We start from the raw sequence: 20321 nt of genomic DNA on the forward strand, positions 1-20321 counted from the left end.
AAAGCATTTGTAAATCACCTAGAAGGTGGAATACAAAAGAGGAGGGTGACAGGAAAGCTGTGTAAGGAGGTGGAGGACAGATTCTGACACATCTGAGGCAGGATGCTAAGGAGGCTGAATTATCTTGCAGGAGGTGAGGCGCCCTTGGAGAATTTTCAGTGAGGAAGTTAAGGTATCAGGGCTGTGTTCCTAGAAACAAGTCCAATTAGCAGCTCCAGACAGGAGCTGATGCCAGCTCGAAATACAGTTGAGGCATTGGAGAGGAGGAGGAGACAAGTTCAAGAGATATTAAAATTAAATTGGTAGACTTACATTTCAACACTTTGTGGAGTCAGGATGACAAAAGGGAGGTACAGCCTGCTGAGAGGTCTTTCAGTTTGGCCCTGGGGCAGAGTGACCAGGGCAGCAAAGTGCTTCCTCACACATACTAGATGCTCATAGAGATTGAGTGCTACTAAAATGAAGATTCTGGGCCGGGAAACTCAGTGTGTCAATCTCACAACTTAACCAAGAAATATCACCGGGAATATAAGAGGAGAAGCTGGCAGTGGTCAAGGCGAGGGCAGTTGTGTTGACTCCGATGTGGTAGCAGCAGTTAGTGGGGAAGACGTGAGATTGTCATAGGTACCAGTCCCCTGTAATGTTTCTTCCGATTTGGCAGCCTATGATCAATATCGTATTAGTGTCTGCTGCACTTTACCAACAAGATTAATTCCAGCACGGCCTTAGTTTAGCCATAACATAAAAGTCAAACGTTCCAGTTCACCTAATAAAATCTTTCGTAGCTAGTTTGAGTAACGCAAAGACTGCTAGTGATTTCATTACTTGAAATTACTTAATGTATCAGAAACATGCCATCAATTACTTATAACACATTGTATCCAATTTCACATGTAAATTTAGTCTGGTGTTAATGATATGGAACCATGCATAATATCGCTATTGTAATACGTAATATTCATCACAGTAATTGTGATGAATGCTGGTTATAATTTGGGAAATTAGTTATAATGGCTATATACTATAAGCATGTTGGTAAAATATTGTTTTCTTTAAAGACAAACCAAAGGTTAAATTAATAAATGTTAAATCAAAATCAAATTTAAAACTAAGTTATTATAGTGGTTTCTAAATTGATTACCTACCTGAAAAGTCTCTAGAAAACAGAAATGATTAGGCAATGAACATATTTGGGGTAACAATAGCATCTTGGGAGGCACAGCAGAGACCATCCTGATTCTGAGATAAAGGGAAATGGAAGTTTCCTACTTAATTTGCTTAATTCCGAAGGGTAGAGTAAGACAGGAGGGGCCCTGGATCCAGATATGACTGGATCTAAAACCCCTTCACCACCAAGTGGCTGTGAGACCCTGGGCTGAGTAGTTCAACCCTCTGGACTTAGTGTTCATCTCTGCGAATCATCAGCAAGCAAAGCTACTTCACAGGGGAAAGGAAGGATGACAAAGTGATGTCAGTTAGGGGCTTGGCTGAGTACCCGGCACCAGATATGTCCTCAGTATTTATTAGATGTTAACCACAGTGGTTTCTACAAGGGAGATTTTTCTAATGAAGCCAGTTAAGAATGACATTGGTCATCTTATTACATAGTGATCCTATAACACTGAAAACATTCAAGCACAGGCCAGACGATTGCTCTGTCTGTGATGCTGTGAAAGATTGCTCTGCATCTGATTATAAAACAAGCACTTAATGTGTGTCAATCACTGTACTAAGTGTGTAAAACTAACATTAACAATAGTAATAGCTACACACAATAATACCAGCTGACCCTTGTTTAGCACTCATTATGAGTCAGGCATTGGGCTGAAGGAATTACATATAGTAACTTGTCATTTTAGCAAATGAGGAAAGAGATTCACAGAGAAGTTAAGCAACCTGCCCAAAGTCACACAGCTAGAAAGTAGGAGAGCCAGGATTCAAACCCAAGCAGTCTGTCCCAGAATGCATCTCTTAGCAGCTGTGTTATCCTGCCGGTGAGGAACGTGTAGGTCCCCAGTCCCTCATCTGAAATCCCTGGAGCCAGCTGAGTTTCATTCAGAGTCTTGCAGATTTTAGAAACGTAATGCTGTGCCTATACTCTATATTATTTAATGTCTCCTGCGGGGTCTGCAGTATGCTATAATCAAGGGTGTAACATTTGTTCAGTAAAACTATGATAAACAATAAATATGGCAGAGAGTGCTACTGATCCAATGTCCATGTGCTCTGCTCTATGATCACATGATTAGGCCGTATTCCCAGCCTCTCCTGCAGCTAGGTGGGACCAGGACTGAGTTTTGACCACTGGGAGATGAGTGGAAGTGACCACATCTCCTTCCTCTGTCTTCCCATCTATGGAGACTGTGAGGTTACATATTTCAGTTTGCCTTCCAGCAAAGTAGGAGGAGGCTGGATCTCTGAATGACTGCATGGAATAGAACTCCATCCCCACTCGTATTTCACTGTATGTGAGTGGTAAATAAGTTTATACTGTGTCAAGCTACTATGATATGGAGTTATTAAAATAGCTTTTAATGTCTTTTGATTAATGTGATCGATGGATAATGGATAGATGATAAAGGATAAATAGATGATAGATAGATAGATAGATAGATAGATAGATAGATAGATAGATAGATATAGATAATTAGAATACTTTCATGCCGTTTCAGTTCAGGTTTTGGCATCAGATGAGTTTTGGCACCAAAATTCACCACCTCCCCTGTCTTCCTGGTAAAGGTTTTTCTTTTTCAGTTTACAAAATAATTTTTGGATGGGGGTGGTAAGTTGCAGATAAAAAATAAAGGACCTGTATTACTTGCCACATGTTAGAGATGAGGAATTACAAACTTAGGTTAAGTGACTTGTCCAAAGTCATATAGTTAGTAAATGGCAGAAGCAGGATTGAACCCCAGCTCTACCTAAGTCTCTAAAACCTATTGGTTTTAACCAGGGGTCATCAAATTTTTCTGTAAAGGACCAAACTGTAAATATTTTTGGCTTTGCAGGCCATATAGTCTTCATTCTACCAACTCAGTTTTGCTGTTGTAGACAAAAGCAACCACAGACAAATCCGAAATAAGTGACCATGGCTGTGTTTCAATAAAGCTTTATTAACAAAAACACATAGTGGGCCGTATTTGAGCCCTGGACCATAGTTTTCCAACCCCCACTCTTAACCCTCACAATAGATTGCATCCTGCAGAGGGAGATACTGAGGCACTACGCTGGAAGACATCTGAGATGGTCTTCTATAATTTGATTACTGAGTATTATCACCAATGTTTACAATTACCACTCAGTAATTCATCCCACGCATTGATTACTAAATGACCCAATTGTTGACTGCAAAAGCAACCCTGAACTTTTACCACCATTTCAACAATTACCTTTTCTAGAATATTACCATCATCAGAGCAGTGCACTCCTCTGAGCACATCCGTATTGGCAAGTTTACTTGAACTGTTGAGTCTGAAAATGTATTTTTCCTTTGGAACAATTCTGGAATAGCTATCCCTGCTTACTACAGGTAACTGATGATTGACAGCAGGACTGCCGCAGTCCAGAGCTTCAAGAAAACATCATTCACTGACAATTCAATTATGACAGAATGAAATGTGAGTGGTACCCCCGGAGGCATTATAAGCCCAAAATAATCCCTTTGTCATTCACAGTGATGAGAAAAAATGGGTTTTTTTCTCCCCAAATATCAATTATGGTTACAGGAAAACTTTCCTTCTAGGATGAGTCATTTTTGTCAAGTTAAATAGCTATTTTCTTTTGAGATGTCAGGCATCAAGGGGAATTATTTAGGCAATGTTACCAATAGGTATAGAATTCCATTTTATTAGATTTATTAAATCATTAAGTTTTATTATTATATCTCTCAACACACACACACACACACACACACACACACACACACACACACTCACACATCCTGTCCACATAATTCTCCTCTTCTTTTCTTGTGCCTATTCCAGGAGCTTTGCTCTTTGGCGAAGTAAAGGGAAAGGTAGCTGAGATGTCCTTTCATTTTGTTCCTCCATTTAACAAATATTTTTTGGACTTCCCTGGTGGGCCAGTGGTTAAGACAACGCGCTTCCACTGCGGGGGTGCGGTTTCGATCCCTGGTCTGGGACTAAGATCCCATATGCTGCACGGGGCAGCAAAAAATAAATTAAAAAAAAAAATATATATATATATATACATATATTCAAGGTGCTAGGGATACAACAGTGAACAAAAGACACAAATTTTTGTACTTATGGAGCTGACATTCCCCCATTTTCATGACTAATTTTTGTAGAATCCAACAATTCTTGCCATAAAGGTTCTTTAACCTGGGCCTCACCCATGCATTTCCATTGATTCCCAAGGACTGTGGCCATGCTGCATGTGTCCTAGTTTTTGTCACCCTTGTCACCCTGTCCTTCTGGCCTGCTCCGTCCTTACAGTCTTGCTATGGGGTGTCCAGCTCCTCTAGCCATGGCTGCCCTTGCCCACATTCCCGTGGCCACCAAGGGCAAGTTCTTTGAATCCCTCTTATCATACACTCAAATGTTTAATGAAAGTTGAGGTAGCAGAAGATTATTACAAGAGAGACAAGAGAAAAAGCATCCAATAAACATCTCTATCTGCTTCAACACTCTGAAGGTCAGGTCCCTCTTCTTTTAAATCATCTTTTAAATAAACTTTTTATTTTAGACCAGTTTTGCATTTACAGAAAAACTGCAAAGATAGTACAGAGAATTACCATACACCTCGCACCCAGTTTCCTGTTATTCATATCATGCATTAATATGGTAAACTTGTTATAATTAATGGACTAATGTTGATACACTATTATTAACTAAAGTCCATGCTTTATTCTGATTTTCTTAGTTTTTACCAAAAGCCTTTCTTCTGTTCCAGAATTCTATTAGGAATCTTACATTACATTCACTCACCATGTCTCCCTAAGCTCCTTTTGGCTGTGACAGTTTCTCAAATTGTCCTTGTTTTGATAACCTTGACAGTTTTGAGGAGTTTTGGTCAGGTGTTTTGCAGAATGTCCCTCAGTTGGGATTTGTTTGATGTTTTTTCTCATGATTGGAATAGGGATATGTGTTTTGAGGAGGAAGACCACAGAGGTAAGGTGCTTTTTTAATTACGTAACAAGAGTCCGTAGTATCAACATGATTTATGACCATTTGATGTAAACCTTGATCACCTGGTTGAAGTAGTGCTGGTAATTTCTTTACTGTAAAGTTACTCTTTTATCCCTTTCCAAACCATACTCGTTGGAAGCAAGTTATGCACAGATCACACTTACAGACTGGGAGTTATGCTCCATTCCCTTAAGGGTAGAGGACACATATAGTTTATTTGGAATTCTCTTCCAAAGAAGAGAAGGATTTGTCTCTTCTCCATTTATGAATGTATTCTACCAGTGATTCATATCGGTGTGGACTAATGGACATATATTTTATACTTGAGTTATAGTTCAATATCTTATCTTTTTGCTTAAATTGTTCCAGCTGGGCCACTGGATCAGTTCGCTTCAACATGACCCCATCATTGTGGTTGTTTATTTTTTTGTTTTGTTTTGTTTCTTTCTTTGCTCATTCCTTACTTTGGGGCACTACAAGATGCTCCAGCCTCATCTTCTATTTTTTCTGACCCGGTCCTAGAATTTTTCAGTCTCCTCTTTTAACACTCCAGTCTCCAAGGAGGTGCCAGAAATCTCTTCTCATCTGAAAGAGCACATGCCTGTGAGTCAGATGGCTCAATCCCAAATCTACCACTTCTAGCTGGGATACCTGGGGCAGGTTCCTCAATCTTGCTACGCTTGAATTTCCTCAATGTAAAATGGAAATAATAAGGATAGCTACCTCACAAGCTTGTTGTCAGATTAACTGATGAATCTAAAGAGTTTAGGGCTTCCCTGGTGGCGCAGTGGTTGAGAATCCGCCTGCCGATGCAGGAGACACGGGTTCGTGCCCTGGTCCGGGAAGATCCCACATGCCGCGGAGCAACTAAGCCCGTGAGCCATGGCCGCTGAGCCTGTGCAACGGGAGAGGCCACAGCAGTGAGAGGCCCGCATACCGCAAAAAAAAAAAAAAAAAAAAAAAAGAGTTTAGAAAATGGTCCGGCCCAATTAATATGCTCAGTAGTGTTAGTGATCCTGTATAACAACTGGTCAGTCTCAGAGAACTGGTATCAATTTCTCTCTGTCTCTGTCTCTCTCTCTCTTGCTCACTCTCTTTTCTTCTGTTTCCTGGGCATCTAACTGTTGGGATTCTTCTTCAGCTGATCTTATCTTCTTATCCTGTTCCTAGTCACACATGTATTCACATACTGACTCACTTTCCCTTTTTAAAAGCTAAGGCCATTTTCTAATTCATTTATGCACGTCATTTCATGGCAAGAATTATGAATTCCTGGTACCTCCAGATGTTCTACAAATGTTATTAGTAAAATTGCAATCACTGTGAGTCACTGTTTCATATCACCCTACAATTAATTATGTCCTATAGTATCAGAAAAAAAAGATGTAGCATTTGTTTATATCATACTTTTCTGTGTAACCGCAGCCCATTGCTTCAGTTCTAGACAAAATGAGAGCCTGGGCTTTGAGTCAGAGTTCTGGGTTCAGTTTCCAGCTCTAATTCTCATTGGCTGCATCCCTTGCCTCAGTCACGTATTTTCTCTGAGCCTCCATCTTTAATATAAGGACGACAATACCTATTCGCTATGGTTGTGTGAGGCTGACATAAAGTAATGCATAGAAATTGCCTAATGCCAAGCCCCACACACTTATCAATAAACTGTCCTCCTTACTACTAACAAATTTCAGTGTTCCCAGAGCCCTTTAACCCAGGAATTCCACATCTTTCCTTAGGAAATAAGTCAGAGTGATGGGAAATAGTTGGAGAAAAATATTTACTATAGCATCATGTACAATAAAGAAAAATTTAAATTAATACACATATATACCAATAAGAAAGAATGGTTAAATAAATTACAATATATTCATAAGACAAAGCAGTGTTTCACACTCGAGATTGCAATGATTAGCAGGTGGTAAAATTGATTTAGACATTAATGAGTACTAAAAAATTAATAGAAATGTAAATAGACTAATAACTTTAGTTTCTGGTGTATGATTTTGTGTGTGTGTGTGTATGTGTGTGCTTGCTTAAGTAGTAGGCTGTCATTTAAATTGTAATTCTTATTGTGGTTTGGGGTCCAAAGTGTCCAAAATTCATTGTGCTAGTATTATTAGATTAGACCATATGAAACTATCATATGAAATTCTTGGCAAATATGATAAAAAATATGGGCAATTTCATATGATTACACCTACTTTGTAGTTATTTAAATGATGTCACAGTGAATTGTCAGTGGTATTGGAAAATGCTTGTAATTTAAGTGAAATAAACAGAATTTTATATATAATATATGGCTTGTACTATAAGTATATGCCAAAGTATGCATTAAAAAAGAGTGGGGGGCTTCCCTGGTGGCGCAGTGGTTGAGAATCCGCCTGCCGATGCAGGGGACACGGGTTCGTGCCCCGGTCCGGGAAGATCCCACATGCCACAGAGCGGCTGGGCCCGTGAGCCATGGCCGCTGAGCCTGTGCTCCGCAACGGGAGAGGCCACAACAGTGAGAGGCCCGCGTACTGAAAAAAAAAAAAAAAAAAAAGAGTGGGAATATTCACTGTGAACAGGTGATAGGATTATGTGTGACTGCAATTTTCTTCTATAGTTTTCTGTATTTTTTACATAAATCAAGCATGATATTCACATATACATTTATTACATATTTGTGATTTTTGTTTAAAACTTATTTAATTTTTAATGGCCTTCAGGGAGATCAAACCACTTTCCTCTAACTTAATGTGGCTGTTTTCATCTTTTAAGATATTAAATTACCTAACTAGAATTGTATATCAATCAAGGTAAGTATTTTATCTCTTTTTTTGCGGTATGCGGGCCTCTCACTGCTGTGACCTCTCCCGTTGCGGAGCACAGGCGCCGGATGCGTAGGCTCAGCGGCCATGGCTCACGGGCCCGGCCGCTCCGCAGCATGTGGGATCTTCCTGGACCGGGGCACGAACCTGTGTCCCCTGCATCGGCAGGCGGACTCTCAACCACTGCGCCACCAGGGAAGCCTAGTATTTTATCTCTTTCACCTGATAAAATTAGGCTACAAATCTTGGGAAATATATGTTTTTATTTTTTAGATATGTTGATATCTTTTATTAGTTCCAAACAAATGCAAACTTTAGGTAGTACCTGAAATTGTATCCTTCAACCACTATGGAAGTTTAACTCCAGTCAAGGGAGGTCATATCAGAGAAAATAAACAACTTTAAAAATTTTCCTAAAAATGTAAAAAGCAAGCATAAAGTAAGAAATATACTAAACACATGTATGACTTTCCAGGCCTTACCTGGGTCCAGTCATGTATACCATCTAGACGGTCTCAATAACACATGCTCTCTCAAGGCTGGGTCTTTGATGCAGCTCCTAGTGTGGGAATGGTGGGAAGAATGTATGTAACCAGCACTAAAGCACCAATTAAAGGTTTGGTCAATAAATAGAGCTAACTATAGAACAAGACTAGGTTATTATAGGGTCATATCTCTATGCCTTTTTCCTTCTATTGCCTTTATCATAAGCTATTAGAAACCAGAATTCAGTACCAATCCCCATCTATCAGTTTTGTACATTAGGGAACAGATGTAACCTTTCACAGACAAAAGTAAGGTGATTGTGAAAAGTACTCTTGAGAGTTGTTTGGGTTTTTTTTAGCCTTGTAACTCCTGCTTGACAGATTTCAATTACCATTCAGAAAAGCATGGAGCAAGAACAGTACAAGATACCTTGAGTCTTTCATTTTCCTTTTGCACAAATAGTTATTTCCTGTTCTGAAATCACTGTTTATTGATATCATCCTGCAAGATGGTATATTAAAAGAGAGAGGGGTGTTCAAGGTTCATAGCTATCTTTCAATGTGTGCAGTTTCTGGATACATAGTATTTAAGAGAAAGATGGGAATTAGATGTCAGTTTGTGAATCAGGGTACTTTTGTTCACAAATAATAGAAAATCATACACTAACAAAAACAATATAACTGTATTGGCTTATAAGAATAAGAAGTCCAGAGATAGGTCTGGCTGCAACCTAAGGGTGGGCTCCCTCGTGGTTACAACAAGAAGATGCCAGCAGCTCCTGAGCTCCAGGCTTGATTTTTCGCCAGGCAGGAAAGAAAAAGCTTCTCTGTCATACCCCTTCCTAGCAGAAGTCCTGAAAATCACTCATGTAGACTGGGTTCAGTTGCAGGCCAACCACAGATCCAATTGCCTTGACCAAAGGAATAAAATGTGCTTCCTGATTTTGCACAGGGCATGGCTCCATCACTAGAGCCACAGATGGAGTGTGCTTCCACAGAATTGGATGGAGCACCAAATGGAAATAGGGGCCAACTAGAGAGGCAAACAACAAAAGTCCACACATGACTTTAAATCTCTCATTGTTGCTCTGGCCTATTCTGCTTGGTGATGGGGCCAATGCCAGTAATGATTCTTGTAGGCCAGTGGTTCTCGAAGTGTGATCCCCGGACCAGCAGTATCAGCATCTCCTTGGAATTTATTAGAAATGTAAATTCTTGGGCCACACCCCAGACCTAATGAATCAGAAACTCTGGGGTGGGACCCAGCAAGCTGTTTTAACAAGCCCTCCAGGTGACTCTGCAGCAATCTACATTTTGAAAACCAATGCTCTAAGCATATCTTCATGGATGTTGTGTCCAGCCTCTCTTTTCAGCTAAAGGCATATAACTATTACTTTGTGATCTGAAGTGACAGGTAAGGATTATATTGATAACCATCCACCTCATCTGCCTTTTCAAAATTGTCCAGCAACCTTTCTCTGGTAAGCCTACCTTCCCATGCTCTGCAGTGACTATTTTATACCTTCCAAAAAAGCCAAAGCTTATACAGTTTGCAAGTTGTATACTACACAACTCCAAGGAGGGTCCTTACCTCTTAATTATAGTATATTATATACTACAGGTTTAAATATATTACAATAATTTTCCAGCAGATGGCAGAAAAATATTTTGAGGGAGCTGCAGCTTCCTGTAATTTGCACAAGTCACCTTATTGTCCAGGAGCAGAGCTGCCTCCTTTTCTCTCCTCAGACCTTCAGTTCTTATCCTTTCCACCATGTCCTTCACTCCCAAGCAGACAACACCCATAAAAGGTCTCAGATGAGGACTCGTTCATCTTCCCAACTCTTCTCAGCTGTGGGCATCTGCATGGTGTTCTCCTTCTTCCTTCCGTATTAGCTGAGGAAATGTGCCTCCTCCCTTCCCAGGGCAGACCATCTCCATCTCTCCCACCATCACAGGAGTAGTCCATTTCTCTCTCTCTCTGTCTGACACACACACATCTTTAGTATTTTCCTCTTTTTAGATTCGTCCCTTCAGTGTTCAAAGTGCTCATCTTCAAAACTCTCTTCTGTGATCCTGGTCCCCCTCTTCAGATATAGCCCTGTCCCTCTGTCTCCACATGCAGCCATGGTTGGTGAATTTTCTAACAGTCTCTATCACTCTTTGCTCCCTCCCTTCCACTGAAACTTCTCGCTTTAGTCACTGGCGACCTCCATGTTGCTGACTCAGTAAGCCCTTTTCATTCCCCAGCAGATTGGTATCAAGATGAACCCTCCTTTCCTAGTGAAATGCTTTCTTCTCTTGACCTCTCTTACCTCCTGAGAAACTTATTTTCAAGATTTGTTGCCTGCGTCTCTCCTTTTCTCTGCCTACTAAGGAATTCTTGTGGCCTCCTTTATCACAGCAACAGAAGGATTAAAATACCTATAAATAAATATGACTAAGAAATGTGAAAGAAAACTTGGAAAAAACAAAAGGCCTTAAAATGTATTAGAGTTTGGTGTGCTGAATAAAGACCCACCAAAAATGTCCACATCTTAATGTCCAGACGTAGGATGTGTTACCTTTCATGGTAAAGGACGTTTCTTGCAGGTGTGATTAAGGATCTTGAGATGGGAAGATCATCTTGGATTATCTGGATGGGCCCAAAGTAATCCCAAGGGTCCCTGTAAGAGGGAGGCAGGAAGATCAGGGTAGCAAAGAGGAGATACTACAACAGGAGGTTGGAGTACTGTGTTTTGAAGATGGAGGAAAGGGCCACAAGCCAATCAATGCAAGTGGCCTCTAGAAGCTGAAAAAAAGCAAGAGAACAAATTCTATCCCTAGATCCACTGGGGGAGACTGCAGCTCTGCCTCCAACTTCATTTCAGCCCAGTAAAACCCATTTCAGACTTCTGATTTCCAGATCTGGAGGATAATAAACAAGTATTATTTTAATTCTACAAATCTGTGGTAATTTGTTACAGCAGCAAGAGGAAACTAATATACTCAATGACAAAAATGACCTGGACAAGGGAAAGGTTTCTTATTGTCTTGAATAGGAAGACTCATCAACATGTAGTTGTCAGTTCTGCCCAAGTTGATCTGTAAATTTACCTCCAGCTCAATAAACATCCCAATAGGGGTCAGGTGGAATATTTAAATAAGGAAAAATGGAAAGAAAATAGCTGAAAAAGAAGGATTAAGAGGAAATAGCCCTTACAGCTATTAAAATTACTAAAACGTTTTAATAATTAGAACAATGTAGTAGAGGTGCTTAGATAAACAGATATACTATGAAATAAAATATAAATTCCAGAAATATAAATACATAAAAGAATTAAGGATATGATAAATATTGCATCTCAAATCAGTGGATAACAATATTGTGAAACCAGACAGCTATCTAAAAACATTGGGTAACTTCCAAATGGAATAAAGATTTAAATGTAAAAAAAAATAAACCTTAAAAGTACTAGAACAAAAACATGGGAATATCCTTTTATGAATTCAGAATGGGAGAGGTCTTTTCAATATGACAGAAACCAAAAAATATAAAGTAAAAGGCTGACAAAATCTAGAAAATAAAAATAAAAAGATGCCTACTTTACAAAAATCAACATAATAAAAATTGAAAGAAATGATAAACTGGGAAACAATACTTGAAGATATATCCCAGACAAGGGCTAATTTCACTAATGTGTGAAGAGTTTCTATAAATCAAGACATTTGGAAAAAATGCTCAAATTTATTCATAATAAATACAAATTTTAAGTAATCTGAGAAAGAAATATTAACCTTTAAGATTGAAAAAAGATTAAAAAAATTGATAGCATATAGTATTGACAAGCTATACTATTCTCATATACAGGTTTTGAGAGGGAAATTTGGGGGGAAATTTGAAAATAACTATAAAATTTACCAATGTTCAAATCCTTTGACCCAGCAATTCCACTTCTAGGAACTCATCCTACAGATATACTTATTCAAAATGTAAGTTATGTATGTATAAGGTCACTCTTTGTGGCTTTGTTTTTAATAAGATTGGAAATCTTTAAATATTCATCAATGGGAGATTGGTTAAATAAACTATGATACATTCATACATATGCAACAGTGAAAAAGATTGGAATTATTTCCAAGATTTCTTGCTAAGTTAAAAATAAAATAAGGTACAGAACAGCCTGTTAGACTATCATTTGTGTAAATAAATATGCCTTACACTTGTATATGCACAAAAATTCTTTGGAAATGAATACAAGTAGCTACTAATGCCAGTTGTCTAGGGGAAAGAAATAGGGTGACTAGGGTCCAAGAATGGGAAGAATACTTTTCATCAGTAATCTTATATATTTAAAATTTTTGAACTACATGAATGTCACCCATTTAAAAAAAAAAAAACATTTAAAGAAATTAAGACAGGAAAACAATTATAAAATGTTGGAATGTAAAAATGTAGATAGAATACAAATTCACCCAGAGGCCATTTCTGCATTTCCCTTTGTTACAGGGAAGAACAAAATCTGACTACCTGTAGGATCTGTTTCTTTTACTTTAGCCTTTGCTTTTGTTCACTAAAAGGATACTGTCTATACATGATGGCCTGCCTCGGGGGAACACTGCCCCTCTGCCTGAAGTGCCTTTGTTCAGGGAAGCATCCTGATCCTGTCCACCTGTGAATGGCTGCGAGAAAGAAGAAATTAACACATCCCCACCCGGAGGCTGGCCATTCCAGGAGATATTTGCAAGACTTATGGCCTTTTTACTTTACTTCCTCACCTCCTCCCCCTCTCTGTTCTATAAAAGAAACTGGCATCCAGACCCTGCTAAGATGGTCTTTCTGAGACACTAGTCTGCCATCTTCTCTGTCTGCTGGCTTTCCAAATAAAGTCATATGCCTTGCCTCAACACCTTGTCTCCAGATTTACTGGCCTGTCCTGCGGGGAGCAGAGAAAGCTTGGACTTGGTAACACCTTCTGCTCTTTCATTCCTACCTAAGAACAGATAGTCAGTTCTATGTGAGATCAGAATTCACCATATTGTAATGTTAACCCTGCCTACAGAACAATAAATATATATGAATTTGATCAAGTTAATCTGGCTTGTCTGCGGTTCAGTCATATCAGCCTAACAGTGATACTGACTGAGGTTTCCATTTACTTGGACAAACACGTAGCTGACGCCCTTGCCAGACACTGTTATAAACAGCTTAACTCTTTTAATCCTCATAAAAAATTTAAGAAGTAGATACTAACATCTCCCTTCTACAGATATGAAAATAGAGGCAAAAGGATAGTAAGTTGTCTGAGGACAGAGCTATTAGATGAAACAGCTGAATTTGAATTCAGGCAGCCTGGCTTTCAGCTCCATTCTCCTAACTTCTGCCCCCATGCATATTATAACTTGATTTCTAAATAAAGGCTTCAATTGGCCTATATCTTAAGGACAGCTCATATATCTTGTTAGCAGATCTTGTTCATGGGAAGTGTGTTATGTATGTGCTTATATTTTTAAAGTTACAATGTTATTAGATTATTTTCAGTAAAAGAATTGTGTGCACTTGTAGTGGAAAGTAATACCACTTATACACATGCGTCTTGTTGTTTGGGTGTCTGTTCTGACACAATTTCCAGTTCCACAGTTGATTTAAGTCACAGTTTCCAATTAGAAAGTAAGAATATTAAACCTAAGGAGTGGTTTATGCCCACAAAAAAATCTCTGGAAAAAAAGATAATCAGGAACACATGGACCATTTTGCTAAACAAATGGTTCAAAATCCGGAGGGTTGTAACCCTTGCTTCCATCATTTGACAGAGAATTTTATTAGAGTTTGTGTTTTACTTTTCTTTTTTAGAAATGTCATATCAAATTGTATTTTTATTTTTTTTTTTTAGGATTTCATCAAGGGTCTTTCCATTTTGCTCCGGGGGACAGTACAAGAAAAACTCAACTGGGCATTTAATTTGTATGACATAAATAAAGATGGCTACATCACTAAAGAAGTAAGAAATGCCTCACCAACACAGCTAGCCTTCAGACCATTTTCATTTTTTCACTTCAAAATGTTAAACAATCGCAATTATTATTTTAGAATCACTTTTTCAGGAAGTCTAAAATATTTTCTGTAGTCCTGGGGAAATATTCTGATGAAAAATTTGGAATGCTAGAAATAGTTTATGGTTAATCTGCAAAGTAAATATAAAACATAGAAGGATTACATCCTGACTTCCTAATAGCATTTTAATGAATACTGTACATGGAATAAAGATAGTAGTTGGAATAAAATAGAAAGAAAATATATCCACATGTTAGAATATTTGGCCTGTAACCTTTTTTCCATCATATAATGCAGTCCATATGGAAACAGATGCAATTTTAAAATCGTGTGGATTATGTAGTGGCCTGTACTGTGTGGGAAATGACCTGATGTGATAGTGGAGCCCCAAATAAACTCCCAGGTGGGCTATCTAAAAAAGAAGCCTCACAGACCAAATTCAGATGCTCATATCAAGTGGTTCAATAAATTAATTTAAAACACAGCAAGAAGCAAGGGGGAAGGGATGGGGTAAGATAACAAATTTAGGATGGAGTGGAGGTAGGGTTGAAAGACCACATTACCTGAAGCCTGGATGTGGTTCAATGTCCATATGTCCTCTTTCTCTCACTAGCTTTCCCCCAAGTTGAGTTTTGAGCATTGGGCTCCTCAAATAGAAGGTATCTTGGGCCAATGACATCAGCTTGCTCTATTGAAGACACAGGGACAAGTTCACCTGACCACAGTTACAATGTGACAGTCAACCTGATCAATGGCCATGGGTTTTATTTGTTGAGCAGAGGACACATGGGGCCAGATGGGCCTCACAAATGGGTGGCTGAATTAAGACCTCATGAGTATTAAGTACTCAGGGATATCAAGCATATCTCCTGGATACTTAGTGTCTCTTGTATATTTAGTACACGATAAACATTTAGTACTCAGGTGCCTCCAGGATATTAGGTGTCTCTTGGTCCTTTGATCCCTTTCTATCTCTTTCTATGTTTAACATAAACATGCTGTTCTTACCATTTATACCCAACACATCTCATGAATTCTATGTCAAACAAACTTCTATGCTCAAAACATCTTAAAGGGCTTCACGTAAAATTTACAAACTACAAACTGCTTTATCATTTAAAATGGAATTGAATACTCTCAGAAGTAAATATATATTACATCCATATTATCGACTTAATCCATACTCTACTGTGGAAACTTCGATATGAAGAAAACAAGTATAAACAATAAATCTGAATGTCTAGGCTAACTAGATATTATTTTCACTAAGATTGAAAATTACAAATCAAAAACTAGATTTTAATTTTAAAAATTAAAATTTTGAAGTGTTTCCAGGGTCATATTTTGACTAATCTACATGTGTGACTTTAGTTAAAGCCATAGTAGGAAAAACACAATGAAAACCCTAATGAGCTTTGAGACTGATCAGTTAGTTTTAGTATAATTCTCATGATGTGGAGTTTATTTTATTCTCAATAAACAGAAATTGATAATCAACATATAAAATATATAATAACTCAATAAAGCAAGGATAGCCAATGTGAAGTCTACAGAAGTCTAAACATTAAACCAGAATGTTTCTTTCCTGATCATGTTAGATCCATGGGAATTTCATTCATTTTGAAACCAAGATCTGACTTGATTTTTACATTCTGATTCTGCTGCTTTTAAGGCATAAGGCCATTGGCTTTTCCTCTGGGACAACCAAGACATTTAATGAAGAATCAAAGGAAAATAAAAAATTTGAAATTGAGTAGGAATAATCTGTCAAAGCTTCTCAGAGTGGTTTATTTTCACATTGCATGTGGCTTCATGTGACTGCCTTTTCCTTTTTAGGAAATGCTTGATATAATGAAAGCGATATACGATATGATGGGTAAATGCACGTATCCTGTCCTCAAAGAAGATGCCCCCAGACAACACGTTGAAACATTTTTCCAGGTAGGAATGCAATAGAAGTCAGAGAGGAAGTGAAATTAAGAGCAAATTTCCTGATGTTTGCAAAGCATCATGATGATTCCAAAGAATGTAAAGGAAAATAATTTTTACTGAAAGAGACAAAACTATAGAATATTTACCATCATACTAATTTAGTAATTTTGGTTTTGAATTTATCATAATATTGATAACTCCACTTATTGAACACTCACCATATCCTGGATAGAACACCAAGCAATTGCCATGTCTCATATGTTTTGGGGTGTTTGTTTTCATTCATTTCTCACAAGCCCCTATGAGGTTATTTATAAATCCTCATTAGCCCCATCTCACAGATGAGAAAAACCAAGGCTCTGAAAGTTTCAGCAAGTTGCCTGAAGTCTGTCGTAGCTGGAGGGCAGGATTTTACTAGAACAGAGTGACTCTAGATCTATACCACATTCTATTGAAAAGGCAACAGCCTAAAATCAGTCAGCCATGATTCTTATCACTAAGAAGCTACTAGTTTGTGCTCTGAAGCAGTTCCTCCTCATAAAATAAGCAACTGGGCTTTCTTTTCATCAGCTTCAGCTTGTTCAGTTCAGTGTGAGGGTATCAAGGGGTAAGTCTGAGCAAATTTTTTTGTTCTTTTCTTCCTGAACAGAAAATGGACAAAAATAAAGATGGAGTCGTTACCATAGATGAATTCATCGAAAGTTGCCAAAAAGTAAGTAACGATAGTAATCAGCTTCCTTAACAGCTGAACTTAGTCCTGCCAGCCAGCCACCATGAACTGAACAAAGTATAAAGATCATATGCCTAAGATCACCACTTTTACATAGCTGAGATGAATAAGCCTACCACTCTGAAAACAATCACCAATTTGCACATTCAGTTCATCAGCATTTATTGTCTACCCTGAGGCAGGCTATGAGGGAAGCCCTGGAGAGATGAAGGTTGCACATGTGTGTTTTTGCTCTTCAGATCCTTTAGAATATTCATCACTGAGGATAAAACATATGTGAGACTTGAATTGTTCTTTCCCCAGAACTAGCATATAACATGTATCTTGTCTACCATATCCTCCGTAGATTTAGAATTCCAGTACAGCCAAGAGTGTATCACTGGCCAAACTTATATCGGATTTCTAAGAGAAACATCATTGCTTCAATGTATGTGGACAAGAGATGTCTTTGGCTGAACCAGTAACAGTCTTCAGTCACAAAATTAAACAGCAGAAAATTCTCCCTGAGGAAAAGTCCATGTGGTTCTCCACCATCTGGTGGCAGACCAGTATTAGCATACCTAGAATTATTTGACTTGACATGTGGGTAGAACCACGATTAAGAATTTTTGAAATAATTATGGAGACTAAGAAGTTTGTTGGTGCTTTAGTTTTTCTCATTATTTTCAAGTTGATATACTTTCCCTTTCCTGATGCCAGCCTTTTTCTCAACTCACATTTCAATGTGACGGCCTTTGAACAAACTTGGTGGTATCAACCTACTTAATGGTGGTATTGTTACTTGGCATCTAGTAGTGGAAGTCATCATTAGTTCTGCTACCATTTTCCACGGCTATAAACAGTCACAAGCTCCAAGTGCCCCTATCCTGCCCAAAGTCTGTCCCCTTAAGTTTCTAAGGAACATGCTAAACTGCAGACACTGGGCAATGGTTTCTCACAAACAATCCTTTCTCTGGCATTGAGAGACCATTCTTTTTTTTTTTTGTGGTACGCAGGCCTCTCTGTTGTGGCCTCTCCCATTGCAGAGCACAGGCTCCGGACGCGCAGGTTCAGCGGCCATGGCTCACGGGCCCAGCCGCTCCGTGGCATGTGGGATCCTCCCAGACCGGGGCACGAACCCGTGTCCCCTGCATCGGCAGGCGGACTCTCAACCATTGCGCCACCAGGGAAGCCCGAGACCATTCATTTTTAAAGGTTCCCAAAGGCCACACAGATTTAGCCCTAACAGGCTCAGAAAGAGAGGTGTAATTACTGCAAACCTGTCTCCTAAACCCCAACCTCCAATCTTCATGAAGTTGGCTCTTAGCTCACATACAAACCCTGTATCCTTCCATGTGTACAAGTCTCCGTGATTTGGCGGGTGATTACCTAAAATGCCACAGTTTGCCTTGCTCGCTTTGATTATGCTCTGTGCCTCTCCAGTTTCCATGCTGGCATTCTATTAATAATTTGAGAAATAATCCCCTCTTAACACCAAGTCAGAGTTAAAGTGTTTAAAGCCTAGTAGACTCAGCAAAACATAAAATGGGCTCTCCATACTTAACTGTGTGGAAAATGGGTAGAAGAGTATTTACATTTGCAGACCCCTAGTATCTGAACATTTGGCATAGGCATTGGTGTAGGGTGGCAGTACTTAGAGGCAAAACAGTGCACTCTCCTTTGCAGATGTAGTGAACTTAATTCCACATTTTCTCCCTTACAGGACGAAAACATCATGCGCTCCATGCAGCTCTTTGAAAATGTGATCTAATTTGTCGAATACGTCCTCAATCAGACAAATGTGAACGATTCTATCACACAAAGTTGGAGCTACCACTTTTAGCATAGATTGCTCAGCTTTACACTGAGGCATATTATGCAAACAAGCTTTGTTTTAATATAAAGCAATCCCTAGAAGATTTGAGTTTTCCATTTATAAATTTGCATCCTTTTCATAATGCCACTGAGTTCATGGGATGTTCTAAGTCATTTCATACCCTGTGAATACGCAAAAGTAATAGGATCTGGCATATAGTTTTATTGATTCTTTAGCCATGGGATTATTGAGGCTTTCACAGTATCGGTGATTTTAAAATATCTGTGTTTTTTGCTATTCATTTGTATGTATTCAGCCCCAGGATTTTAAATGGTTTTCTGAAATACTGGCATCTGCACTTAATTTCCAGATATTAGTGTTCATGTTTGTATGCTGTAATACCATTTATACTTTAAGTAAACAAAACAAGATTACTACAATTGGAAAATAACAAACACATAGTCCCAGTTTCTCTGGATTTGCTTCCTTCTGTTAAAGACATTCATTTACCTGGCATTTTTTTATAACATGAAACAAGTCAGCTTATCACCAGATGTCAGCATATGCCTAATAAAGCTTATTTAATAAGCATTTCTTAATTTTTCATAATACATATTACAGCCAAGGCCTACATGATGTATGTAATTTTGGATTTGTTCAATCCTACAGGTTGACTATTATGTCACTAAGTGGAAGTCCAAGAAGGTGTGAAGCAAAGCGAGGATGTCAACAGGCTTAGCAAAGGGTCAGGACATTTGTCATCCAGTACATAATGCTTAGCAACAAGTAATCCTTAACTGCATTCAAGGCCTATTCCATCCTCTTTCCCGACTCCCTCATGGCACCTTTACATTACATGCCATTTGGGAACAAAGAAACCTCTGCTACCCTAATGCCTACCAGGAACAAACAGCAAGCAGAATTCACTTTGAAAGCACCAGTGATTCCATTATATCGAGAACTATAATACCAAAATTTAATAGAAAAGGAATATAAGTGCTAAGCAACTCATCTGGATTGTGTTATGATTGAGCTCATCATAAAACTCCAATAATTCAGATTTTTAATGATCTTAAGCCAAAATTGTAAAGTTGCCACAATATTACTAAAGATACACACACCTTCCCTGTTTTGCAGAAATATCACAAAGACCAAGAGGCGAGAGTAGGAGGAAATTTGCAACTGTCTTTGCAACAATAAATCAGGTATCTATTCTGGTGTAGAGATAGGATGTTGAAAGCTGCCCTGCTATCACCAGTGTAGAAATTAAGAGTAGTACAATACATGTACACTGAACTTGGCCATCACGTGTTTGTGTAAATTCAATGTGCACATTTTGTATTTCAAAAAGAAAAAAATAAAAGCAAATAAAATGTTTATAACTCTAC

At 38.5% G+C, this 20321-nt stretch overlaps 2 protein-coding genes across 12 annotated transcripts in view; one reads left to right on the forward strand and one right to left on the reverse strand.

Annotated features, from left to right (window-relative positions):
• The window catches only part of KCNIP4 (potassium voltage-gated channel interacting protein 4), a 1208103-nt gene extending 1187783 nt beyond the window's left edge, over positions 1 to 20320 (forward strand). For all 3 annotated transcript variants that reach the window (XM_059066484.2, XM_067036349.1, XM_067036350.1), the window contains 4 exons: positions 14316 to 14423; positions 16313 to 16417; positions 17058 to 17120; positions 18841 to 20320. In XM_059066484.2, coding sequence (XP_058922467.1) covers positions 14316 to 14423; positions 16313 to 16417; positions 17058 to 17120; positions 18841 to 18888 — 324 coding nt within the window. In that variant the 3' untranslated portion in view covers positions 18889 to 20320. The remainder of the gene's footprint in view (positions 1 to 14315; positions 14424 to 16312; positions 16418 to 17057; positions 17121 to 18840) is intronic.
• PACRGL (parkin coregulated like) overlaps positions 1 to 20321 on the reverse strand; it is a 56666-nt gene that overhangs the window by 7795 nt on the left and 28550 nt on the right. Inside the window, exons 11-13 of one of the 9 annotated variants that reach the window (XR_010841101.1) lie at positions 15040 to 15164; positions 8440 to 11108; positions 4869 to 5735 (exon numbers count right to left, since the gene is read on the reverse strand). The gene's annotated coding sequence lies outside the window, so the exon portion shown is untranslated. The other 8 variants (XR_010841105.1, XR_010841102.1, XR_010841106.1 and 5 more) reach the window with 8 other exon arrangements.

The sequence above is a fragment of the Kogia breviceps genome, chromosome 6, assembly GCF_026419965.1.
Source record: "Kogia breviceps isolate mKogBre1 chromosome 6, mKogBre1 haplotype 1, whole genome shotgun sequence".
Taxonomy (NCBI): Eukaryota; Metazoa; Chordata; class Mammalia; order Artiodactyla; family Physeteridae; genus Kogia; species Kogia breviceps.